The 25,752-nt window shown below is 35.4% G+C and overlaps 4 protein-coding genes across 5 annotated transcripts; 2 read left to right on the top strand and 2 right to left on the bottom strand.

Moving 5' to 3' along the window:
* The first annotated feature begins 9,467 nt into the window (after positions 1–9,467).
* On the top strand, positions 9,468–15,439 carry LOC107622816 (KH domain-containing protein HEN4). The gene is made up of 7 exons (XM_016324855.3): positions 9,468–10,274; positions 10,826–11,368; positions 11,479–11,751; positions 12,607–13,278; positions 13,352–13,434; positions 13,977–14,088; positions 14,997–15,439. Exons 1-7 carry the CDS (start codon positions 9,669–9,671, stop codon positions 15,132–15,134), a joined length of 2,427 nt encoding a protein of 808 aa, XP_016180341.1. The 5' UTR covers positions 9,468–9,668; the 3' UTR covers positions 15,135–15,439.
* A 231-nt stretch (positions 15,440–15,670) lies between these two features.
* Positions 15,671–16,563, bottom strand: LOC107622817 (costars family protein). Its single transcript, XM_016324856.3, has 2 exons — positions 16,388–16,563; positions 15,671–16,085 (listed from the first exon to the last, which is right to left on the bottom strand). Exons 1-2 carry the CDS (start codon positions 16,466–16,468, stop codon positions 15,906–15,908), a joined length of 261 nt encoding a protein of 86 aa, XP_016180342.1. The 5' UTR covers positions 16,469–16,563; the 3' UTR covers positions 15,671–15,905.
* A 965-nt stretch (positions 16,564–17,528) lies between these two features.
* On the top strand, positions 17,529–21,487 carry LOC107620084 (GATA transcription factor 24). Of its 2 annotated transcripts, none has more exons than XM_088505393.1 (11): positions 17,529–18,075; positions 18,412–18,501; positions 18,597–18,730; positions 18,898–19,005; positions 19,109–19,223; positions 19,903–19,959; positions 20,208–20,276; positions 20,465–20,533; positions 20,765–20,845; positions 20,938–21,009; positions 21,130–21,487. In XM_088505393.1, exons 1-11 carry the CDS (start codon positions 17,794–17,796, stop codon positions 21,175–21,177), a joined length of 1,125 nt encoding a protein of 374 aa, XP_088361519.1. In that variant the 5' UTR covers positions 17,529–17,793; the 3' UTR covers positions 21,178–21,487. The 2 variants fall into 2 exon arrangements, with proteins under 2 accessions (XP_088361519.1, XP_088361515.1); XM_088505389.1 differs by having other exon boundaries at positions 18,406–18,501.
* A 1,102-nt stretch (positions 21,488–22,589) lies between these two features.
* LOC107622710 (putative glycosyltransferase At5g03795) lies at positions 22,590–25,353 on the bottom strand. Its single transcript, XM_016324694.3, has 6 exons — positions 25,016–25,353; positions 24,626–24,913; positions 23,856–24,142; positions 23,493–23,725; positions 23,233–23,390; positions 22,590–23,047 (listed from the first exon to the last, which is right to left on the bottom strand). Exons 1-6 carry the CDS (start codon positions 25,256–25,258, stop codon positions 22,943–22,945), a joined length of 1,314 nt encoding a protein of 437 aa, XP_016180180.2. The 5' UTR covers positions 25,259–25,353; the 3' UTR covers positions 22,590–22,942.
* Positions 25,354–25,752: the final 399 nt, after the last annotated feature.

The following is a 25,752-nucleotide window of genomic DNA, read 5'->3' as shown; positions in this document are numbered from 1 at the left end:
TGGATGCGATGCTAGTTTTCTTTTGTCAAGAAAATGGCGGTGGTGGGAATATTATTCGATATCGAAACGGTAGGCCTTATTTGTCCTTTTATCAGTGTATTCCATGCCATGGTTCCCAACATAAACATCTGCAAAACGAACATCAGTTAAATCAGAAGCAACCAGACTAGTGAATCAATATGAACATTCACACCAAACCGAACAGGAAACATATGCAAAATCAACATGAACAGGTCCACTGAACAGAACTCCATTCATGATTCGAATAAGAGGCGATAAACATCAAACAACAGGGAATAAGATATTTAGCTTGCCACAATATCCAGTGGCACAATATATATTTGTTCCTGATACCGGCGATATTTTATGTCATTAAAAATCATGCTATGTATAGTCACCACCTATAGGAAGAAAATTTATGAGATATAATGTATAAGAGTCTTTAGAAAAATCATTAACGTTAACACAATTGGCAAAGAATGTACCGTGCTTTTCCACTTGTTGTTTGGGCATTAGAGACATGAAATATTCTCTAACCCCCTCGTAAAGTGCCTCATGCTTCAAGACGAATATAGCGTCATATTCGTTGTTATTATCTTTGGTCTGTTTAACAAGTGTCATCCAATGATAACACTTTTCGATCAACTCCCTTGTGATTTTGGCTTTCTCTGGAGTTTTGAAAACTTCAGCACTTGTGAAGGTTGGCTCGGCAGTTGTTGCTTCAGCAAATTTCAATGCAGCCGTCACCCCAGCATCTACCACCACCTCTTCCAGAATTTTCAGCTGTGAAACAGTCGGCTCAGAGGGTTGAGTTGGTTGAGAGGGGGAGTTGCTTGAGATGCTAGGGGACTTATCCCAAGGTTAAAGGAAGGCATGTCATCTTCCCGTTGCGTAGGATGAGCAGCACTACAAGACAATAGACATATATATCAATGATGTTAAACAAAAATGATGTCAAACAACTCCGTGAACCGAAATGATACAATGTGGTGAACAATGGTAAAACTTACAATTCAAGCTGTGCTTCTTCTTTTAATTGTCGTGCCACCGGAGCTTGTTGTTGATGTTGTTGTTTGTGAAGGCTGCTGCATTAAACAGAAAAGATTTCAGTAATGAGGCAGATTTGTTATCTTGTACCATTAAAATTAATAAAAAGAATTTTAAGAGACCACCGAACCGAACCCTGTAGATGCACTGAATAAAACATGATAAATAACGAAACAGCTAGAATATCATTGGTGCATGCAATCAAAATATCCCTAAACCCTGAACACACTAACTATCAAGTGAAATGCAATTAGAATACCCCTAAACCCTAGATACACTAGCTATTAAGTGATTTAAAGTTACCAAGCCCACTAAACCAAACAAGATTCATGTGGTGAATAAATATTTATAAATTTACTCATTATCAGAAGTTTGTTGTGTTTGACTTTCTGGAGCGACATAGATAAAGTCATCTTTGATCAACTCTTCCTCAAGAGAACTTGGAAGAGACAACAAAAGAGGAGGTCTAAGGAATGTAAACAATGAAGAAGTTAATATTGAATAATTAGAATTTGTTCTGATATGAAACAAAAATGATATTAAACAAAGCAATGAACCAAAATGATACAATATGGTGAACAATGATAAAACTTACAATTCAGGATGTACTTCTTCTTCTAATTGCCTTGCCATCGGAGCTACTTGATGCTATTGTTGTTTGGGAGGGCTGCTGCATTAAACAGAAAAGATTTCAGTAATGAGGCAGATTTGTTATCTTATACCATGAAACTAATAAAAAGAATTCTAATTACCTGCTAGACCAGAAGATTATAAAAAATGATATTAATTAAAACTTACACGTTCATTGGAAGTTCTGGCTCCGTATTCCTTGGTGAAGATTTCTCAGCAGCCTGCTTTTGTTGTTTTGATTGTTGTGCCGGTGCTTCTTTGCAAGGCTGTTGTTGCGGTTCCAAGGGTTGCTGTATTAAATAGAAAACAATTCAATAATGATCCTAAACTATTATCTTATTTCATTAAAATTAATAAAAAGAATTTTATGAGACCACCGAACTGAACCCCCTAGATGCACTGAATAAAACATGATAAATAATGAAACATCTAGAAAAGCATTGGTGCATGCAATCAGAATAACCCTAAATCCTGGATACACTAGCTATCAAGTGATTTAAAGTTACCAAGCTCACTGAACCGAACAAGATTCATATGATGAATAAATATTTATAAACCTACTTAATATCAGATTATTTTATTTGACTTTCTGGAGGGACATAGATAAAGTTATCTTTGATCAAATCTTCCTGAACAGAACTTGGAAGAGACAACGCAAGAGGATGTCTAAGGAATGTAAATAATGAAGAAGTTAATGTTGAATAATTAGAATTTGTTTTGAGAAACGGGAATCTGTAGATTGAAAAACTCACATTTCCAAAGGTTCAGAACGAGTTTCTTGTCGATCCTCAATGATTTGTAGCTTAGAATCAGGTGTAGCACTAGTTACATTTAAACACATTTTTCGTGTGATTAATTAAATAAAAATTATTAAAAAAATCTAAAAGAGTAACATAAATATTTTTAACTTGCATTGGTGGAGTTTTAAAACTCTTTCTTAGATGGATTTTCTTTTTTCTAAAATATTTTACCGTGTTTTTCGGGATATTTTTTCTAAAAAAAAGATAATAAATTAAAATTAGAAACCTAGATTAGGGTTTAGGTTTTAGGGTTTAGGGTTTACGGGTTAGGTTTTAGGATTTTAGGGTTTATGGGTTAGGGTTTTGGGTTTTGGGTTTAGGGTTTTAGGGGTTTATCGTTTATGGGTTCAGGGTTTAGGGTTCATGGTTTTAGTTTTAGGGTTTAGGAATTAGGGTTTTAAGGTTTAGGATTTATGGGTTCATGGCTTATGGTTTAAGGTTTTAGGGTTTATGGGTCAGGGTTCAGGGTTCAGGGTTCAGGGTTTAGGAGTTTAGGGTTTAAGATTTAGGGTTTAGTGTTTAGGGCTCATGGTTTAGGGGTTAGGACTTAGGGTTTAGGGGTTTAGGGTTTAGGGTTTAGGGTAAAAACACATGAAATTCATTTTTGGAAACCACCAAACCGAAAGTAAAGAGTGTAACGAACCAATTTACCTGGTATTGTCTGGGGCATTTACAAACAGTGTGGAGCTTGCTTGAGTATGGAAGAGAGGTTCGCTACCGAGATTTACAGTTGGTAGTCTAAGCAAGATAAATAACTATTAGTAATTGAATCCAGAGGAATTAGAAAAGGTTCTAGCAATAGTTAGCAAAGAAAGAAAAATAACTCGGTATAAGAAGCCGAATCTTACGTCTCAGAGAAATTATTTTGTGCTTCCGCTGAGTCAAACTGATCCGGAGCAACGTTTGCTTTTTGAGCTCCATCATTTCTTTTCTTTAATCTCTTTTCTCTTATTGTCTCCAACGCTTGTCTTCTTCTTTCTACAGCACTGTCTTTTACGTATTCAGATCTGAAAGTTCATATAATAAGTCTGAAGGAACCTAAAATGAAAGCATCAATAAATAAAAGAAAATATGATTTGAGAAACTTAATCCTTGTCAGAGTTGGTTTGGTTTTTTGCGACCCTTTTGCGGTTGTTTTCTTTTTACCATGGGTGTTTTTTCAATTTCTTTTTCCCTGCAACACAGACAAACACATGGAATTTATACCGGAGAAAAAATATAAGCAAGAAAAAGACACTAACAATCAAGTGAATGAAACTGACATAGTCCACCGAACCGAAAGCATTCATATGCTGAACAAAATGTGATATTCGTTTAATCATGAAGAAAAATATTTCTGAATTAAAAAGAACTCAACTTGAGCAACTCCAGTGAACAATATCACATCTGTAATTTACTTAACAAGCATACATAAACAATTTTCAGCAAGGAAATGCAAAACTAAACCAGATGAATATTATACAATCATATAAATGAACATCACCCAATACTTACTGGCTTTTAGATTTGCTTGTGCCCTCTGAATCTGTCGCCACAGGCTTCCTTTTTTTGCTTTGTTTTTAACCACCTTCTGTGGTTGTTTTCTTTTCTTTGTGCCCGTTTTTTCAATTTCTTCTTCCCTGCAATACATAAGAACAAGCGCATAAGAACAACTTTAAGCAAATACAAGTTAAATGAAATCAATATGAAGATCAAACTTATTGGTTTTCGGATTCACTTTTGCTTTCTGAATCCGTTGGAGTGCTTTCAGTTTCACTTGTTGTTTCTGAATCCATCTCAACAAGCTTTTGTTTTTTAACCACCCTCTTTTGTCTTGTTCTCTTTGCTGGTGGTGTTTTGTCGGTTTCAGGTTCATATTCAAATTCGAAAAATCTTTCTTCTTCCGAAGAAGAATAAAAAATTTTCTTTTTTCCTTTCTTTCCTTTTTCTTTCTTATCTAACTTATTTGTTTTTGTTTTTTCTTCTTTTATTTTCTTTCTGTACAGAAGTTCCTAAAATAGAAATTTATTTAATTAGAAATACAGTAACAATCAGCTGAATCAACATGAGCAACCCACTGAATCGAACGATAGTAATGTGCTGAATAAAACACCATAAAATGTGATCATTATTTAATGATCTAAGAAACATTTTTGCATGCACAATGACTCAATTGAACACACTAACAATCAGGTGAACCAAAGGGAGCAAATCCACCAAACTGAACAAGATTTATATGGTGAATAATACGTGACAAACATTTAATCATCAAAAGGATAGTGCATGAATGCAAAGGATTCAAATGAACATATTAACAATCAGGTGAAACAAAGGGAGCAAGCCAACCGAACCGAACAAGATTCATATGGTGAATAAAACGTGACAAACATTTAATCATCAAGAAAAATATTTCTGAATGCACAAAGATTCAAATGAACACACTAACAATTGCAAGTAGGAGAAATAAATTAATTATAACCTAAAACACAAGAATCAAAATTTTAGGGGAATTTTTTTGTTTAATTTACCAATGGTCAATTGCTTCCTTCGAAATCCGATCAAGCATCATTTGCTTTGTTCAATAGGCCACCCACGGTGCTGGGGAAGCATCAGGTCCGAACGGGTGAGGGAACTTGGTTTCATGGAAGTATATCAGCATCAAAATAAAAACACAGCTATCAACAGATTGTTTCGTTCCCTTTCTCTTGTTTTCAATTCCTTTCATCAAGAAGTTGAGCACATGTTTTGCCCAATCCCACTCTTGGATTTTTTCCACATGAAAGATAGGCGGCTTATGTATCGGGGAGGCCACGCTTACCGTGGTCGGCAGTAAGAAGCACTTTTGTATGAAGACGACAAAAGTCCTTTTGAATTTTTGCCGTTTCTCCTCCCCTTCAACACTCATTTCCAGAACAGACCTTGTCTTCCGGATTCAGTTTGGTGTAATCAATCTTATCATCAAAACAATTTCCTACAATATTTTAATAGCAAAAAATCAGCCAAAAAGGCTCAATTTAATTTTCTGTACACCAATGAACGGAAAATAAGCAGGAAGTGAAAAGTGTATTACTGTCGTTGTTTATGCCTACTGCAGCTGCTACCTTGCCAGGAGTTATTTTAATATTCCCCTGGAGAATTTTCAAGCATCCCTTATAGTCATCAAAGCAATCAATCAATTCTCTCAACAGGGCGTGAGAGACATTCATTTCTGGGACATGTGCCAGGGTACCAAATCTCATTTGTTCAAATATATCTCTCTTTTCTTGACTCATATTCCTAAATACTATTGCTATTGCCTTTGTTTGGCATCTACAATCATGAATTTTCTGTAAGTTTTAAAATAGAATGTGAGGATATATTTATAATACAAAATAGATATTATTTGAACAAAAGCGGATAAATATATTTAATGTGCTTACGTTATAGTGTGGCTTTTCCTTTTTTGTCACCATTGTCTTGTTGTGTTTTGTTGTAATGAAAAAATTTGGTCAATACTTTACTCAATACACAGAAAAGCACAAGCATGCATATCTTAATCAAATCAATTAAAATGCCCCAGCCTACCGAACTGAACCCACTTTATGCACTGAATAAAACATGATAAATAATGAATCAGCTAGACTAGTTACATTATCACTATCTACTCACATACATTATCTACTGAACTGAATGAAAATAAAAACAAATTTGATTCAAAGCCCTAATTATACTCTAAAAATGCAATCAGAATAAAGCCTAAATCTTGAACACACTAAATATCAAGTAAATGAGAATCACCAAGCCCACCAAACCGAACACAATCCATGTGGAGAATAAATCATTATAAGCTTTCAATTATTATGAATAGTATTTATTCATGCAATAGAAGTTAACTGAATAGACTAACAATCAAGTTCAAAGACCTAGTTACACTATCCACTGAATTGAATGAAAATAAGAACAAATTTGATTCAAAGCCCTAATTGTACTCTAAAAATGCAATCAGAATAAAGCCTAAACCCTGAATACACTAAATATCAAGTGAATGAGAATCACCAATCCTACCGAACCAAACACAATCCATGTGGTGAATAAATCATTATAAGCTTTCAATTATCAAGAATAGTATTTCTTCATGCAATAGAAGTTAACTGAATAGAGTAACAATCAAGTTCAAAGACCTAGTTACACTATCCACTAAACTGAATGAAAATAAGAACAAATTTGATTCAAAGCCCTAGTTATATTGTAGAAATACAATCAGAATAAATCCTAAACCCTAAACACACTAAATATAAAGTGAATGAGAATCACCAAGCCCATCGAACCAAACACAATCCATGTGGTGAATAAATCATTATAAGCTTTCAATTATCAAGAATAGTATTTCTTCATGCAATAGAAGTTAACTGAATAGAGTAACAATCAAGTTCAAAGACCTAGTTACACTATCCACTGGACTGAATAAAAATAAGAACAAATTTGATTTAAAGCCCTAGTTATCAGTAAAAATGCACTCAGAATAAAGCCTAAACCCTGAACACACTAAATATCAAGTCAATGAGAATCACCAAGCCCACCAAACTGAATACAATCTATGTGGTGAATAAATCATTATAAGCTTTCAATTATTATGAATAGTATTTCTTCATGCAATAGAAGTTAACTGAATAGTCTAACAATCAAGTTCAAAGACCTAGTTACACTATCCACTGAACTTAATGAAAATAAGAACAAATTTTATTCAAAACTCTAGTTATACTGTAAAAATGTAATCAAAATAAAGTCTAAACCCTAAACACACTAAATATCAAGTGAATGAGAATCACTAAGCCCATCGAACCGAACACAATCCATGTGGTGAATAAATCATTATAAGCTTTCAATTATCAAGTTTCTTCATGCAATAGAAGTTAACTGAATACAGTAACAATCAAGTTCAAAGACCTAGTTACACTATCCAGTGGACTGAATGAAAATAAGAACAAATTTGATCCAAAGCCCTAGTTATACAGTAAAAATACAATCAGAATAAAGCCTAAACCTAAACACACTAAATATGAAGTGAATGAGAATCACCAAATCCACCGAACCGAACACAATCCATGTGGTGAATAAGTCGTTATAAGCTTTCAATTATCAAGAAGAATGTTTCATAAACTTTCAATCATCAAGAATAGTATTTCTCCATGCAAAAGAAGAACTGAACAGAGTAACAATCAAGTTCAAAGTCCTAGTTACACTATCCACTGAACTGAGTGAAAATAAGAAAAAAAATTATTCAAAGTCCTAGTTATACTGTAAAAATACAATCAGAATACGTTGATATACTGAACGAAGGAGATCAATCTAGTAAAGCTAAAATGCAACTAGGAGAAACGCTACATTGTAAGATTTCAAATGAACAGTAATTTTTTTCATATCTTTGTTAGTCTCTGTTGCTGTTTTTGTTCGTTTTTGCTTGTTAGTGGCGAAATCTTGTCGCGATTCTTTTTCAGTAGTGGTTTCGGCAGAGAACGTGACTGAAGTTTGAGTGATTTTGAGAGAGATTTGAAGAGAAGGAGTGGTTTCATGTAGTGGTTTCGTGTTGAGGAAGAAGTAACGTTTCTTCATAATGAGCGCGAAGTAATGAGTGGGGTTTTTGGGCGCGTGTTTTCACGCTTCAGTAATGCGAGTGAGTGGATTTGGGTTTGGGCCAACTTGGATATATAGATACATAGATGTGTAGCAGGCCTGTTAAAATATAGCACTACGTTAAATCTCTTTATTAATCGTTAAGTTAAAATGATAAAATATTTTATTTATCTTATGACACAAAAATTAAAGATCGCAAAACACAATCATATTTGTCAAAGATGATAAATTAAATAAATTTTTGTTGAGATCATAAAACATAATATTTGGTATTATTTTGAAATTTAAGAATATTATTTATATAGTAAATATTTTTTACTTTCATATAAAAATACGACTGTTATTCGTTTTTTTTTAAAGATAGGGAAACTCAAACTCGCGACTTCTTAAATGAGTATGGGAAGACTATGTCATTTGAGTTATAATTCATTAGTACAATTGTTATTAGTTTATTTTATATTTAAATTATTTTTTAATTAACAAAATAAATAAAATATGTATTTGATTATTAAAAAAATAATGATATTATAGAAAAAACAAACTTAGTGGGATGATTCTAAATTTATTTAATACCATGTGATCTGTAGACTAATTATTTTTATATGAAAAAAATATTAATATTTTTGTTAGAAACGAGATTATTTGATATAATTATAGGTAGGTGAATTTTGTAGGTGAAAAGTCAATACGTGGAGGCGTGTTGCAACACGTGGAGACGTGTTGAACATGTGATAACATCCTAACCAACATGGATTTAAACTCCATTTTGGTCTTGAGATTGACCAGTTGCACTGATTTGGTCTCTGACTTTCCAATTGTCACAATTTAGTTCTCCAAATTAAAAAAAGTGCATCAATGTAGTTCTTAGTTGCCAAAACTCAACGCCATTAGTGGCGTAGCCCAAGTCTTGTCACGCTAGACATATTAAAACGATGTGGTATTCATTTTGGCGATAAAGAAGACGCTAAATGACGTCGTTTGAGAGTTTGAACAATACTAAAACGTTATACCTCCTCTCTTTTAATATTGTTCAAACGCTGAAATGACATTATTTAGTACTCTTTTAGCGTCAAAATGTGTAAAATGTCGTTTTAATATGTCCAACATGGTAAGACTTGAGCTATCTCGCTAACGGCGTTGAGGAGGGACTATATTGGTGCATTTTTTTTTAATTTAAAGGACCAAATTGTAGCAATTGAAAAATCAAAAAGCAAATCAGTACAACTCACTAATCTCAAAGACCAAAGTGGGACTTAACTCGGCCAACATGTAGTATTTTTCACAATAATATGATATACTTTAAATGTTAATATTCAACTAAAATACCATCTTTACTTCCATATTAAAAATAATTTCTGGTAATCTGTATATTAATAAAATAAAATAAATTAGCATATTCCGACGGCTCACGTAGAGAGCTGAGTTTGTCACTTGCAGGCAACCCAAAATCTCAATTGTCAACCTAAACCGGTAGGCGCACTGCGCACTCCTTCTCTTTCCCCGCGCATTTTAGCATCCGAACTTCTTCTTCTTACACTTTCGCCCTTTCTCAGCGAACTCTTCTTCTGTGCCAGCGAGGGGAGAGGGGGAAATTGAATTATGGATAAAACCTTTCTCTCTCCTTCAGCGAAGCGCTCCGTACCTGCTCTACCCGACCCGAACACGTTTCCGCCAAACGGATCCTCCAAGCGCGCCAGGTCTTCGTCTAAGACTCAGCCACCGCCGCTCTCCGTGCCTCAGGGCCACGTGGCATTTCGCCTCCTCTGCCAGGCCTCCCGAATCGGCGGCGTCATCGGAAAGTCCGGTTCCGTCATCAAGAGCCTCCAGCAGTCCACTGGCACCAAGATCCGCATCGAGGACGCGCCGGCGGAGGTGCAGGACAGGCTCATAGTGGTCGTCGGCGAGGGGACAATTTCCGGGAGGGTTTCTCTAAGCGGCGGCGAGGCCGTCGAGGTATCGAAGGCACAGGAAGCGCTCTTGAAGGTGTTTGATAGGATTCTAGAGGTTGCGGCGGAGACGGAGGGGATTGAGGTTGGGGATAGGGTTGTTTGCAGCCGGCTGGTGGCTGACGCGGCGCAGGTTGGTTCGGTGATTGGGAAGGGCGGGAAGATTGTGGATAAGATCAGGAAGGACACTGGGTGTAGAATAAGGGCTTTCACCGACAATTCGGCACCTTCCACTTCCTCTTCCGACGAAGTGATTGAGGTATGAATGTAACTTATTGAATGTCCAGTTTCTAGTTGCAAGTCACGAATTACTGTAGCATTTTCAGGAGTAGGAATCTCAAAACTAGTCTTATTGAATGTCCTATTCTTGTTTAGCATCTTATCTGTTTTCAATAGGATGGTGACTTTTGAATTCTGAAGGATTTGAATGTTACTTGGTTGCTAGTGTCTTGAGGGGGCTAGGGAGAGTGGATTTTAGTTTCATGGCTTAGGAGTTGGTAACATCTTCCAACTGACCAAGCAAAGGGTATTTGAACATGGTAGATGAGATTTGGTTTGTTTATGTATTGCAAAGGGTTTGCTTTTAACAAATGCGGTGCTGTACAAACTGCAACTCATGAAATGACACATGAATCGAGAATGCTATGTCGTGTTGTGTGTTTGCATACCCATGAGTTTTTATTAATTGCTTAAATTTCTTTTTCTATCATCGGGGAACAACATCAATGCTGTTACTTCATTCCATTGTCGCGTAGTGAACAGTTCTGCTGTTTCCCTTTTATTCTGAGAAAACATTCTGATCTGTGGTAGATAGAAGGCAATGTGTCATCCGTTAAGAAGGCACTTCTTGCGGTTTCTCGCCGTCTTCAAGATTTTCCTCCTCCTGATAGAACAAAGATGATGGGAAGCAAACCATATGAAGTGGTTCAGGATGAAACTTTGGTTTCAGTTCCGCATCATGAGACTTTAGCCGCAGTTCAACGCGAGAGTTTTACCGCAGTTCCGCATGAGACTTTCACCACAGCTCCTCGTGAGACTTTAAATGATCTTCATGTGGACCATCTTCTGCAGAGAAGCTCTTTGCTATCTTCTTTCTCCAGCAGCTCTAACAGCTATGCCACTGGAATTCATTCATTATCAGTTGAAGATAATATAGGGTCATCCTTGGAGCCAAAGGCGGTTCAGCTGGAAGTCTGCTTTAGAATTCTTTGTTCAAATGATCGGGTTGGCGGTGTTATTGGAAAAGGTGGTGCTATTGTGAAAGCTCTTCAAAATGAGACAGGGGCAACTATAAGTATCGGTCCTTTAGTAGGCGAGTGTGAGGATCGAGTAATTACTGTCACTGCTTCAGAGGTATGTTAACTAATTTTTTTTTGTCTTGTAGTTGTATGCGTGTCATTATTATTATTTGGTGATTAACTTTTTTAGTTGGTGGTTGGTGGCTTAATTTTTTTTTTTAACAGAATTCTGAGTCAAAATATTCCCCAGCACAGAAGGCTGTTGTGCTTGTTTACTCAAGGTCCATTGAAGCTGGTATTGAGAAGGGGCTAGACTCTGGATTCAAGGGGTCATCTGTTACTGCACGACTTTTGGTTCCATCGAACCAAGTTGGTTGTTTGTTGGGAAAAGGCGGTGTAATTGTTTCAGAAATGCGGAAGGCAACGGGGGCTTCCATTAGAATAATTGGTTCTGATCAGGCTCCAAAATGTTCATCAGATAATGATCAAGTCGTACAGGTCTGGACATGATTCTTTCCTTTATTTCATTTATAATTAAAATATGCTGAGGAATACCTTCTTCTCTGATAAATGTTATTTTCTGCATCTACAAACTCAAACAAGTCTTTCCCTCTTAACCTTGTGAAATTTGAAGACCTCAAGAACACTATTGTGGAATACATGCTTCAAAATATTTATAATTCATAGTTTAAACATGTAATTTCTTCTTGCTTGTTTGCTTCTTGATTCTGAAATCCTCCAAAAATATAACATGTTTTGCACTGCTTGAAAGCAAGCACCTAAGCCTATTTCACAAAACTTGCATTCTAATTCTATTCTTGTTACAAGAATTTTGCTCCAACAGCATACCCCAAGACAGTACTTCATAATTACTTCAGTGCAATGACAATGTACTACTGCTTCTGAATTCACCATTTCACCCTGCATAATTATTAGCATTTTATGTAAAATGATATATGAAAAGTAATTTATGAACAAATTATTCCATATTTGGATAAGTGGTAACAAAAATACTGTTCTATGTTTGCACTTGTTCCTAGAAAATTTGGTTGGAGACTTTTTCTTTTTGGTTTGTAGAATCTTGATTTTCAATTTCTCAAGAGTACGAAAAATGGCTTTTTGCGAAATGTCAAGTTGTACAACCAATTTGATTAAAAGTTTAAAACTGTTGTAATGACTTTTGATTACTGAAAATCTAAAAAACATCACAAGTAAAGCTATCAAAACAACCTTCAGAGGTGTTTTTGAAATAAAAAAAGCAGACCCCTAGAATTGAGTAGATATCAGCTCATATCTTAGATGTTTGAGTATTAATTAGTTACTGTTTTTATATACTTCTTTTCTTTTCCCTAGATATCAGGAGAGTTTTCAAGTGTGCAAGATGCGTTGTACAATGCAACTGGTAGACTGAGAGATAATCTTATTATCAGTTCACAGAACAGTGCTGGAACAAGGAGTCAAAACTCTGTGCGAGCGGACTCCAGCCTTTCCTCTGCAAGAGCTGACACCAGCCTATCCTCTGCACGAGCTGATACCAGTCCCTATGGGCGATTAAGAGATACGGTTCCTCTTAGTGGCCAACCAGCTTTTGGCGTTTCTCCTTGTTTGACTAGACATACATTGTCTCAAAGTATTGATCATCATGCTCTTGCACATAATTTGGATCATAGTCTGGGTAGACATTCTTTGTCACAAAGCCTTGATCATCATGCTCTTCCATATAATTTAGATCATAGTATGGGTAGACATGTGTCACAAAGCCTCGATCGTCATGCTCTTGTGCAGAATTTAGATCATAGTCTGAGTAGACATAGTTTGTCACAAAGCCTTGATGATCATGCTTTTGCACAAAATTTAGATCATAGTCTGGGTAGACATAATTTGTCACAAAGCATTGATCATCATGCTCTAGCACAGAATTTAGATTATAGTCTAGGTAGGCATGGTTTGTCGCAAGGCAATGATCATCATGCTCTTTCGTGGAATGTAGACCATCCTTCTTCCCCAGGGTTATGGGCACCATCGGTATATCTCTTTCTCTTGGCTAGTTGGCTTACCTTCACAAGTTATTAGTTATTTATATTAAATTTGGCTGCAGACAGTGGCTGGCATAAATTCAAGGGGAATTAATGATCTTAGTTGGGGAATGACATCTCGAAAAGGAGGCTTGGAACTTGTCAGGTAGTTTGTTCACATTCATGACAAATTACGCTGGTTTCAAAGCAAATGTATAATTTATTAAAACAAACTGCAGTTCTTCTTAGCATCACAAGTTCCAATATTTCAATAACATAAAGTGCTATTTATGGTGTCATATGATGGGTTATGGATGTCTGTGGTGTAAACCTTCTTAAACTTTGTCAAATCATGGACTTGAATGAAATTACTACTTTGCACTAAAGAGTTTGTTATTTAGTATGAATTCTGCTGCACTATCTGTGCCATGTTTATGTAGCTGTGTGTGTTACCTCTCTTGCAACTCTACTTATACCTGCAGTTTTAGAATTCAATAATATTCAGTAGTTCTGTGTCGTGCATAATACTATTTGATTTGATGTTACTCCTTAGTTTGTCGTTGGTTTGCTCTTTCATTTCAAATCCTGCTTTGGAGTGAATTTATAACTTAACTAGAACTTGGTTTCTTATTGTGTGGACACAGTTGAGCTAGAAGATGCCACAAAACTTATATTTTACTTCTTTTTTTTTTTTTTTTTGGTCCTCAGTGGAAGTAAATCTGCTATTGTGACTAGTACAACTGTGGAAATTGTGGTTCCTGATGATACTATTGACTCTGTTTATGGGGAAAATGGTAGCAATTTGGCTCGTCTAAGACAGGTACGTAATTGGTCATGTTCATATACACATTCGATAATTTGATGCTGAACTTAGTGTTAGGTTTTTCACAAAAGAACATTTAAACAATTATTCTGAAACCTATGTATTTATATTTTAAGCCTTGCTCCTGCAACAAAGGCCTTGTCAAAGTAATTATTTTCAGCAATTTCATTGCTGCAAGATGATTGATTCCATAGTTTCCAATCCATAATATATACTTAAGCTTTCACCAACACACAAATCTTCATATATGAACCTATACATTAAACAACATTCATTAATATATACTTGCATGGCACTTTTTCAATTCTCATATAAACTGGGGAAGTTGGACATGCCACCCATGCTACATTATATAATAAAAAGAACCTACATATGCTGAATCAGATCTCACATTCATGTTAAAAGGTCTCTAGAATATAGTAGAACACTATGGAAAAAGTATGCAAAAAGAAGGTACTCTTTCAGACTATCACAACTAAAATTGTTAAATATAATTTATATATAAAAAAAAATTATCATAACCAAAAATAACATAGAAATGTATTGCAAAGCTCTGGCTAAAAGACTTGATATTGGGAAGCATTAATTCGTTTTGCCCTAGAGTAAAGTTTGACCAAACAGTAAGATTGTTGCCATGTGCCCTTGTATCAGAGGGTGATATTGGAAATAGCCTCCTCTGGCTTTCCGGGGCACGATTTGGTACATCTACCCATCTCAAGCCTCATAGGTGGAGCCTTGAACATTGGACCAACCCTTCCTAATTTGTCTTCCCCCCGTGTCTTTTTTCTACTTTCATTTGGATATATGGAATTGCTATAATAAAAGATTGAACTGCTAACAAAGATATTATGAAGCCTTGATTTTTCATGTGTCTTTCAAAACATAAAAGTTATTGCCATCAACAGATTTCAGGCGCTAAGGTTGTCATACATGAACCTCGTCCTGGAACAAGTGACAGGACTATTGTAATATCCGGTACTCCTGATGAAACCCAAGCGGCACAGAGCCTTCTCCAAGCATTCATTCTCAGTGGATCATCATGACAATATCCTCTCATTCATGTCCCAATGTTCTCCTCGTAGATACTTTTTTTAGTAGTTTTAATTCCTTTCTTTTTCTTTTTTAAAGAAAATATATTTTGTATTTTAACTTACAGTTTTTCCCTAACCTGAAATCATGTAATATGCCGGTTTCCTGGCATTGTATCATTCATTCCTTATCATTCTCATCCTTGCTGAATTAATTCAGCCTAGGCTGTCTATTGAACTGTCAGTGTAGTTATTTTTCGTCAATTACTTGATTCTTTCTTTGGTGCGTACCTTAGTAACAGCGAGGTATTTTAAATTCAGTTTGGTCTGCCTTACACCATTCCTGATTCAATTATTGATCTATATTTTTTGCCACTACTATTGAAACTAAGTTTCTCCAATTCACTCTATGCAATGAACGTTTCTTATTTTCCAGGGAATTGTTCATAATTTGCATCTTTCTTGATTATCTCACAGTAAAAGTATATATTATATTAAAATTCTGCATAAAGCTTTTGGCAATTAAAAAACAAAACAACAATTTCGAGGAGTGGGAAAATGAAACCATTTCGTTAACTCAATAGTAAAATCGAATGCTACACGGCAAAGGTAGCCGTAGCATTTCATACATACATACATTGATACCTCATAATTTCTGACGTCCACCAACCTTCACAAATTGGTATATTACACAAATCATATACTAAGAAGACATTATTATTCTCAAGTCCCCGACTCTTAGGGAAAATGAGTTCATTGAATTGAAGAAGCAAACAAACAAGTGGATCAGTTGGCAGCAGCAGGGGTTGGATTAAGAGTGATTTCGACATTATCATGCACTCCTTGAAGCAGTAGTTCACCGTCGTATGTGAGCACTTTTCGCTTTTTAGCTGCTCTCAGTGTCCCAACAAGCGCTTCAAATATATTTGCACATTGGTCATCGTTAAATAATGTCCCAAATGTAACCTTCACATCAACACAATGGAAGATGGAACAAAAAACACAACAGAGTAAAAGAAAAAGGCATCAGTGAAGTGTCTGCATCCTAATTACAATGATCTAATGATATAGATCCTATCTCATGAAACAAATCAGGATACATGGATCTTTTTATTATTATCTGAATCTTCCCTGTTATTTTCATTTCCAGATACTAGGCTTAGATCCACAAAGATCGATTCCAAGTTCACATAATAGAGATTGAAACTAAAAAGGAGCATAATGAATAGTGGGGGTGGGTAGGAAAAGAGAGAATAAAAGTTTCATACCTTGTAAGAACCATCTGATTGGAGTGTGCCAAGCCTCTTGATCTCTTCCCTGAGGCGCCCAACCTCCTCTTCTACATTCATCCTTCAATGATTTATGGTTCCAACTTCCACTCTCTCTCCTCTTCTCTTCTCCTCAGATCACACCCACCTCAAGTTCTCAACAATACAAAATATCTTTCCCCTCAATCCATTTTATATAATAATTATAATATGCACGTTGTATTACACTTTATTTATTTATTTACTTATTTTACATTAGCAAAAATGAAGTTTTATAACTAACGTTGTATTACGATCAAACTTAATTCAAACAACTTTTACATTATCATTATTAAAAGAAAGGACTTTATATATCCCATGGCATAATTAGGATGAATTTTAGAGAGGAAATAAAAATTATTTTGCAATTAAAGGTGTATTAGAATAAAAATTTTAGGAGACACTAAACTGAAATTTATATTATTATATAAGAAAAAAAATTAAAGTTAGAGCCATTGTCCCCTTTTGCTTAATTAAGCTCCGCTTTATGTCATAATTTTATAGAAATTTAAGTTAAAATTGTTATATTATCTTGGAGAATTTCATAAATTTAATCTTAAAAATATAGTATGACAAGTGGGTTGGAATATTACTTATTTGATGACGATAGGATAAAATTATTTTAATATTATCTGCCTATAAATAATTTTACGTTTTTATGCATATTTATTTATTTAGTATTGTCAACGAATTATAGTATAATTTTTTTATATTTATCTAAAAAATTTAAATTCGAATTTTATTCTTTTTGAATTTGTCTAAAAATTTTATATTCGAATTTCACTTCTAACTTTTAAAAAAAATATTATTTTTTTTTTACAATATACGCGTTTTCTAATTGTGTGATAGTATATATATAGGTTCGAAAACTTGGAAATTAATTTATATTTGATATCTAGATTTAATAAGCTTTTTCCCCACCTTAATATCAGAGTCAATAAGATTCCATCTAAAATTAAAGTACCAATACCAGGATAAAAATGTGATCGTCAAAAATTTCAATTTCATTTAAAAAAAAAAAAGTAAAAACCAGGTTGTGCCACAGTGGAAGTGCAATATTTTGATTTTAAATTAAATAATTAAATAGCAATTCAATTTTTTTGCTTTATTTGATTTGACTTAGAAATTTTATGTTACTTGTTTGCTGCTGTGTCTAGTTTCAGTGTTTTCAGAGAACGAAAGTGTTTGTAGGGAAAGCTTTCAATGTTTCCCATTTCTATGCTTTTTCCTTTCCTACACCCACTCTTCATCAATTCTTCATTAGGGTTACCCAAAAGCTTCTAACTTTCTGTTTGGAAGCAGAGAAAATTTCACGACTTGGAGGAGAAACAAAAGAGAGAGCAGCTGCTGTTAGTGATGCTTGAGTAATGGACACTGCGAATCAGCAGAGGCTGCAAGCAAGAACCTTTGATGATGATGATGATGATGAAGCCCAACAGCAGCAACAACAGCAACAAAAAACTGTGCTTGTTCCCATGCAGGTGAATGGTGCGTTGAACCCTTTTGATGGAGGTTCTCACGAGGTGGAAGAAGCTTTCGTGAGTTCTGGGTTGTCTTCTACTGCTACTTCTGTTCAGCCAAGAACCAGTGAGCTCACCATTGCATTTGAAGGCGAGGTTTATGTTTTCCCAGCGGTTACCCCAGAAAAGGTCCATTTTTTATTTTTGTTGTTAAGTGATCGGTGCTCTTTTAATTTTATTCTTTCCCCGTTGATTGTTCAATGTTTGATTAGAAATTTTTGCTTGAGAATTGTTTCCCATAGATTAGGTGCCCTTGTTTTGAATTTGTGATGATAAACTTTTTTGTTTTTTGGGAAGAAAGAACTCTTATTATATATGGTTCAGGTTGTGATTGCTGGGATACTTACATGCTATCATTAGTTTACATTGGATGCATCATGAAATTAATTTCGTTTCTTCAGTAAAATTTCACTGCTTTTGTATTTTTTATTTTTAATTTTTGTTTTCCTGAACAAATAGGTGCAGGCTGTATTGTTACTCTTGGGAGCCCAAGAGATTCCCAGGATTGCTGCCAGCTCTGATTCTTCGTTGCAGCAGAATTGTCAGCAGATTATGGTGCTCTGTTTGGAAATTAATTTTCTTTCTTGGTGATTCCATCATTTCTTGTCTCTTAACATTTGTTGGGTTTTCTACTTTTCTTATATGTGCAGGGAATAAATGATGCTTCCCGAGGCTCAAAGGTTTCACGAAGAATTGAATCACTTGTAAGGTTCCGTGAAAAGCGAAAAGACCGATGCTTTGAGAAAAAAATCCGGTACACTTGCCGTAAAGAGGTTGCCCAGAGGTAGGGTGTGGGCTTTGGGAGATTGGATTAGATGGTTGGCATGTCCCTTCCCCCATCCCCACTGCTTGACTTATATTTCAAATGGGTTTATTCCACTGCACTCTTTGACCTCTGGATGTTGAGGCTGTTGTTCTTCTTGAGATTGATTATATTTGAATCTCTAACAGGATGCATCGTAAGAATGGACAGTTTGCGTCACTCAAGGAAGGCTACAAATCTCCTGCTGAAAATTTCGATTCAAGCAATGGTGGAGGTGATACTTATTCACAGTCTATGTGAGTTGCAAGCTAAATCTCTGTGTTTTATTTTTAGAATTCACAATTTACATGTTGGAACTAATATGTTCTATTATTCTGTTCAACCTCTGCCATGATTTAGTGAACGTAGATGTCAGCATTGTGGAACTAGTGAGAAGTCAACTCCAGCTATGCGTCGAGGACCTTCTGGTCCAAGATCTCTGTGCAACGCCTGTGGTCTTATGTGGGCAAATAAGGTGAATAATATCCGTATATTAAGCTTGATCTGGATTTATGTTTCTTATTATTGATTGTAGCTAGTGCTGCTCTCCATAATCAGGTTTTGCATGCAATTAAGTATCTAATTTATTGTTTTTTTTGTTTTTATGGTTACAGTAACTAGATGCCCTGTCTGAAGAGTAGAACTTTTGTGTACAATTATTTAAAAAAAGGTCTTTTTTGTCCACTTTTTGTCTCTGAAATCTTGTCATGTTGCCACGAAGACTGTTAACTTATAGTTGTCTATTTGATGTAACCATGGTTGAGGAGTTTATGAGGGAAACAAACAACTTTTCCATAAGTGCTTTCAAGTTTAATTGGTGAATCCTTGATAGATGACAATAATGTGTATCCTCAGTAATTTTATTTTTTACTTTTGGTGTAAAATTGATGAAAATTCTTTATGCTACCCACTGTCCTGATTTTAACCTGGACATGAAAATGTTTCTTCCATCCAACATTTATGCCTGATGTTGTTATCAACTCATAACATGGAATTGCAATTGTTTGAAAGGTGTTTATTTTGCTTTTATGGATTGTCATGAGCATGCATGAATAATTTAATTGCATTTTCCCATGTTGCTGAATGCGATTACAGTAATGTTATTTATATCATGCTATTACTTATCATTAATTACATGCTTAATTGATTTGAAGGGAACTCTGAGAGATCTCAGCAAAGCATCAAGAGTCACTTTTGAACAAAATGGACTGGTACGTACTCGTGTTTTTATAATATTGTTACCTAACAATGTCTTGTCTTCCTGGTTTAGAAGATACTGCTGTAGCCTGTATAACGTTACCAATGATTCGAGTATATATTAGTTATAAATGAGTTTAATCTACGTGTTGAACCTATAATTTTGCTCCTAGTGGTCACCTAATTCGGATTTTCTTATTATAATTAATTCTCAACAGAAGATTTTGGATTTTCAATTCTAATAATTTGTCTTTATCAACAGGATACATCAGCTGATATAAAACCTTCACCAACAGAACCAGAGAACTCTTCTCCTGACCAGAACGAGGATGTATGTTTCCATGGGATTGAACTAAACACATTAATAAAGCTTTTCCTAATGTGGAAAATGCTACTCATTATTTATCAGATCTGCTCATATAGATTGAGTTCTTTTGCTTGCATGAGTGGAACATAGATAGTTGATTCTGTTCTATTGAACTGTCATTCATTATATTTACTCAATTTTATTTCTATCAGATCTGCCTAGAGGAAGCCAAACCTGTGCCAATAGATTCGAGACAGTCACCTGAGAGGAACAATGATCAGGTTCTAGAAGTTTTTCATCCCTCTATTACTCAGTGGAAGCTATGATTGTCTTATATGGTCATATGAGAAATTCCATTGACCAGATAACCGAAGGATGTGATACAAAGCTAAATTGGAGTATTTTGTCATCAAATTTAATTTTATGCTGTAGTCGTTTCTTCATTTCTTGAATATACTGAAAAATGTCAACTTTGGAATATTTGTCATCAAGTCGAATTCTCTGATTTACAGTATACACTTGATACTGCGGAAGCCGTTACCAACGATTCATCTATCCAAATGGAGAATAATGCTCTCAGCATACATCAAGAGGTATTCTTTTGTTTGGAAAGAGTTTTGCGGTAATATTAGCTCCAAACATTTGGAAATTGGCAGTTTGTATGTAATACTTTTGATGGTTGCAGGATAATAAACTTGAAGATTTTGCTGACGCTTCTGGGACAGAATTTGATATTCCTGCCTGTTTTGATGAGCAGGTACCTTTTTTTCGTTTTTGATGACTTATCATGAATCATAATTCTTAGAACATGATGAGACCCTTGAAGGCTTGAAAGCCTGTGTGTGTGGATCAGTTAAATGTGTGAGCACACTTACAGGTTGACATTGACATTGATGATTCCAACATGAGGACTTACTGGCTATGATCTGGGGATATGCCACCAGAGAATTGCCAATTATCCACACATGCATTTTCTGTGATACAACCTAATACGCTATGCTGCTTCAACTAACATAGGACTTCTGGGGATGGTTTGTGTTTTATAGACAAATTATTTCTGGAAGCAATGTGAATTATGACTGTAGAATTAGATTTTTAGGTTCTCTCTCTCTCTCTCTCTCTCTCTCTCTCTCTCTCTCTCTCTCTCTCTCTCTCTCTCTCTCTCTCATTTCTGTATATCCTATCAATACTGGATTCGATTTATATATTGTGAATAGTTCCGTTTTTGCCCTTAACTCTTCAAAATATAAGTGAATTTATTTTCTTTACCGTTTTATGAGGGAATAAAAATATCGTATTAGACATCTACGTAGTTTGGATTTTGCATGATTAGATATTGGGAAGTTTGAATTACTATACTACAATGGAAGTTATTTGTTATTTCTTATTCATATTCGGGCCGAACAGAACAGGGGGTACACATTTATAATTTGGTGTTAACAAACAAATAATGGTGAATTTACCATTTGTTATGTCTCTTTGTTGTCTACAATGATGAGTTTTTAAAAATGAGTATAGATAAATTTTTTCGGTCAGTTTGTTTCTAAAGACTGGAATTGAGATTGAGAGACTGCGATTTAGTATTGTGTTTGGTGGTTAGAAACTAGAATTAAAATTTTAGTTTCAAGACATAAAATTTCAGTTTTTTCAATATCTTCAGAAAGTGGAGACAAAGGGGACTAAAATTTCTGGGACTCAGTAGAGACAGAAAAGACTAAAATTTTTGCAGATGAAAACTTTAATAACATTTTTTTTCAAAAATATTTTTATTTAACTTTTCAAATTTTAAATCTACCCTTTAATTCTTATGTTTATCTTAAACTAAACATGATACTTAGACATAACTTAGTGCATTATATTTTATACCAAACACAATAGAACGACTTAATTTTGTCTCAGTCTCTCAATATCAGTCTCCCTTCTAAACGCAGCATAAGAGTTTGTGATGATTTGAATTTGGTTTGGACAAGGGAGTCGTAATATGGCCATAGTACATCGTCTTGTAGTTCATACTTTTATACTCCAACCATAGGACTAAATTTTTTATTGGTTATTGAGATTTATGACTTTTACCATTTTAGCCTCTCACATTCAAAATTTAATATACTATTTCTTGAAATCTAGTTCTAGACATTATATTGATTCTTGGACCCTTTCTGACATTGGATCAACAAACAGAGGATTAAACTAGTTTTGACTTGCCATGTTAGACACAGATGACATTGTTTCGTTTTGGCACACAATGAAAGAAGAAGAACGAAGTCTCATTTTTTTTTTTTTTTGGTTAGAGCTAAAATTAGATGCTTGAGCAATGTCTTATTTGCCACGAACGATGTATTTTGGCTGAAAAAGATTATGGGAGTACTCTGAGTTACTCTCCCTAACATGGATTCCAAGCTCAACACCAGCATCTCTTGTTTCACAATTAACAGTCACCGACTTCTATCACCAAATATCTTTTATCTCTGCAGGGTTTGGGGGGTTTCGTGCAGACATATACATTTGTTATTTTACTGAGAAGACTGCCTTCCTAATACTCATTTTACACACAAATTCTCTAAGTGGTCAAACATGTTTCACTTTGAGGATACAGCTTGCGGTGGGGATTCACAGGTTGGGGCCACATCGTACTGTTAATCGTATGTACAAATAAAACTCCTTGCTTCAGTTATCATTGTCTGAGTTTCTTTTTAAAAGTACCTAGTGAGATGGCGGCGTAGCCAGAGTTCATACATGACCATATGAAACGCATCTAGTCTAACTGGAGGTGTATTCCACTGGAAATGCTTCTGGACCTGAACCATAAACCGAAAATTAAAACTAGTGTTATCATCTTACAAGAAGCCATGATTTATTTCAACGTATGAAATTTTTGTCTTAAATCACAAACATAAGTAGCTTCATGACGGATATGATTCCATAATTGCACCAACTATCAGCTAACTGATATTTTTAAAAACCAGAAACTGAAACTTATTACCTTTACTAAGTTCTGATTCAATGTCACAAAATCTTTCTGAGATATATTTCTCAGAATGTCTTTGAGCTGATAAAGGTCACTTTCCTTCACTACTACAGAAAACTTCCTCCAATCCAGAATCTCATTAAAAGGCAAGTCATAATAGTTTGACATGATTACTGCAGATAGAGGACAAGAATTTCTGTTAGAACTTAGAAGATTGAATTCACAGAAGAGATGGGTAATCAGTGAGCAACAAAAGTCATGAAGATGTAGTTTACCCGGAACACAGCCATAATGGATTGAGTCCGCGATACGGCTGCTACCAACAGGACCGTGAGGGCACAAACAAAACTTGGATCTATAAAGTTTCTCCAAATAAACAATAGACCCAGTAGCATGACGGTCAATTCTGTTATTCTGAATGTCAAGTTCAGTATCATTGTCCCACACAGCTGCAAGTTCATCTTTCAATTTAGAATCAGAGCGACCAGCCCAGAAAGCAAGTGTTTTCCTGCAGTATTTTCCGGATAGGAATTGGTATTAAAATTAATAAAGATGGCACAGTTTCAGGTGACTTAACTGAAAATTGTGTTTCTAACAAGCAAAAGAATTCGATTTTATGGTACGAAAACAATTTCCACCTTCTCTTTATGTCATTTCCACCTGCAGGGTGAAGAAATGGCAGCTGAACTTGGGGGAGGGTAACATCTTTGTGTGGAATAAACAAACCGTCATAACTGGATGAACAAACCACCCGAATGGAATTTTTGACAAGATATGGAACCCCATTCGTAGCCTTGGCACCGATATCATGGCAAGTCACAAAAAAGTGATCAGCACCCAATGTTCTGTTCCAATAAGGATACTTGAACTTTAGGCTCTCCACATACTTCCCAACTTCATAAATCATACGCTCATAAGTCAACCCCTGCATACTTCACATGCGCGCATTAGACTCTTATATTGAGAACTATGCTAGACACTAGGTTGTTGAATTCATGCGTAGTGCTATCTGCTAAGCATATTCCATATTCTATTATCTGTTGATAGTATTTGAATAATTTTATTCAGGCTTAGATATGTACAAATTAACAGTTCTCCTCAATGATTACGTGATTTGAGAATCAATTATGAGAATTGTGAAATTGTGAAAACAAGTGGCACCCAAAATCTTCCACAAATGCAAAATTGGCTTTATATGTATTAAGCAATTTCAACCTAAAAGTTGTGATTTGTGAACATTTGACATTTCAGCTATTTGCTACACAAGAATAACTAACTAAACATTGATTTGAATAAATAAAAACAGAAAATATATTGCACAATTGAACAGGTTTCTTGTTGCGAGATGTGAGTTAACCCCTGAGAATTATGCAAATCATTCTTGGAGGTGAAATTAGGGCATGCATACCTTGCCTCGCATTTTGTGGCAAGAAATAGGAATGAAGAAGAGGTGAGCTTGAAGAGGATCGGCAGTGAAGAAACGGCTTTCTTTGATGTTCTTGAAGAAATAACCTTCACTGGAATATTTCCCGGTGAGCTTCCTCGGCGTGTGGAAATAGGTCTCAGGATCACCGTCAGGGTACACGAACACCTTCAACTCCTTCTCCATCTTCTCGTAGTCCAATTCGAATGCCTCCGGCGAGTGGAACACTCTAGAAGAATGCAACGTTACTCTGCGCGGCGCATCGAAATCGCGCTGTGCATCACAGAAAGAAGAGACAAAAAGGTCAAAAAATCAAAACGGTGAGCGAGAATTTGAGAGAGAGAGAGAGAGAGAGAGAGAGAGAGAGAGAGAGACTTGGAGCTCGAGGTTGAAGAGTAGCTGCGCGGAGATGAAGACGCTCGTGAGGGTGTAAAGGAGGTAGAGGAGGATGCATGCGGTGGAGACGCAGAGGTATCGACAGCGAGGGTGGTTGCGGAATATTCCGGGAAAATTTGGGAAGGAAAATGAGTTTTCTCGGGAAAGTGGAGGTGGCGCCATGGAATTGGCGGGAAAATGAGGATTCTCGGAAGGTAGTTGAAACATATTTCTTTTTCTCATGTCTTCTGCTTACTGATTTCGTAACTAACTACTAACGAGAAAGTAAACAAAACTTGTTTGGTGGGAAGATAGTAAACAAAACTAGTCAACGTCTCAACTGGCTCCTCTTTTTTAAATTTTTCTAACTACCTCCTAACGAGAAAATAAACAAAACTAGTCAACGTCTCAACTAGCTATTAGCAAGTCAGCACTCAGCAGGGTGATGTGACTGTGAATGCCATGCATCAAAGTTCCGTGGGCCAATTCGTGACCCAATTTTAATGTCAATAAGGCCCGATCAGATATATCATAACCAGAAAGCCCAACTAGGCAACAACAAATATGTCATGACTCATGACATGGTTGCAATATTGACTCCAAAAGAAAATAACAAGGAAAAATACTAGAAAAGAATATTAATGTTCCCCACATTAATAGAATGAAGTTTTGTTTTCTTTCTTATTAGAGTCATAAACTCATAATATATCTCACACAAATATAAAAAAAAGTGTTGG

This window comes from Arachis ipaensis, chromosome B10 (genome assembly GCF_059453495.1).
Source record: "Arachis ipaensis isolate K30076 ecotype BB chromosome B10, ASM5945349v1, whole genome shotgun sequence".
Classification (NCBI taxonomy): Eukaryota; Viridiplantae; Streptophyta; class Magnoliopsida; order Fabales; family Fabaceae; genus Arachis; species Arachis ipaensis.
The sequence above is the reverse complement of the archived record's forward strand: the minus strand, read 5'-3'. Positions and strand labels throughout refer to the sequence as shown.

Excerpts from the sequence above, each read along its gene's own strand:
- LOC107622816 (XM_016324855.3), top strand. The coding sequence starts at position 9,669 with ATGGATAAAACCTTTCTCTCTCCTTCAGCGAAGCGCTCCGTACCTGCT. Across the intron at positions 10,275-10,825 it reads CTTCCGACGAAGTGATTGAG|ATAGAAGGCAATGTGTCATC; the intron begins GTATGAATGTAA and ends GATCTGTGGTAG. Across the intron at positions 11,752-12,606 it reads ATAATGATCAAGTCGTACAG|ATATCAGGAGAGTTTTCAAG; the intron begins GTCTGGACATGA and ends TCTTTTCCCTAG.
- LOC107622817 (XM_016324856.3), bottom strand. The coding sequence starts at position 16,468 with ATGAATGTAGAAGAGGAGGTTGGGCGCCTCAGGGAAGAGATCAAGAGG. Across the intron at positions 16,086-16,387 it reads AATCAGATGGTTCTTACAAG|GTTACATTTGGGACATTATT; the intron begins GTATGAAACTTT and ends GTTGATGTGAAG.
- LOC107620084 (XM_088505389.1), top strand. The coding sequence starts at position 17,794 with ATGGACACTGCGAATCAGCAGAGGCTGCAAGCAAGAACCTTTGATGAT. Across the intron at positions 18,076-18,405 it reads CAGCGGTTACCCCAGAAAAG|GTGCAGGCTGTATTGTTACT; the intron begins GTCCATTTTTTA and ends CTGAACAAATAG. Across the intron at positions 18,502-18,596 it reads AGAATTGTCAGCAGATTATG|GGAATAAATGATGCTTCCCG; the intron begins GTGCTCTGTTTG and ends TTATATGTGCAG.
- LOC107622710 (XM_016324694.3), bottom strand. The coding sequence starts at position 25,258 with ATGAGAAAAAGAAATATGTTTCAACTACCTTCCGAGAATCCTCATTTT. Across the intron at positions 23,726-23,855 it reads GGAAATGACATAAAGAGAAG|GAAAACACTTGCTTTCTGGG; the intron begins GTGGAAATTGTT and ends AAAATACTGCAG. Across the intron at positions 23,391-23,492 it reads CCATTATGGCTGTGTTCCGG|TAATCATGTCAAACTATTAT; the intron begins GTAAACTACATC and ends CTCTATCTGCAG.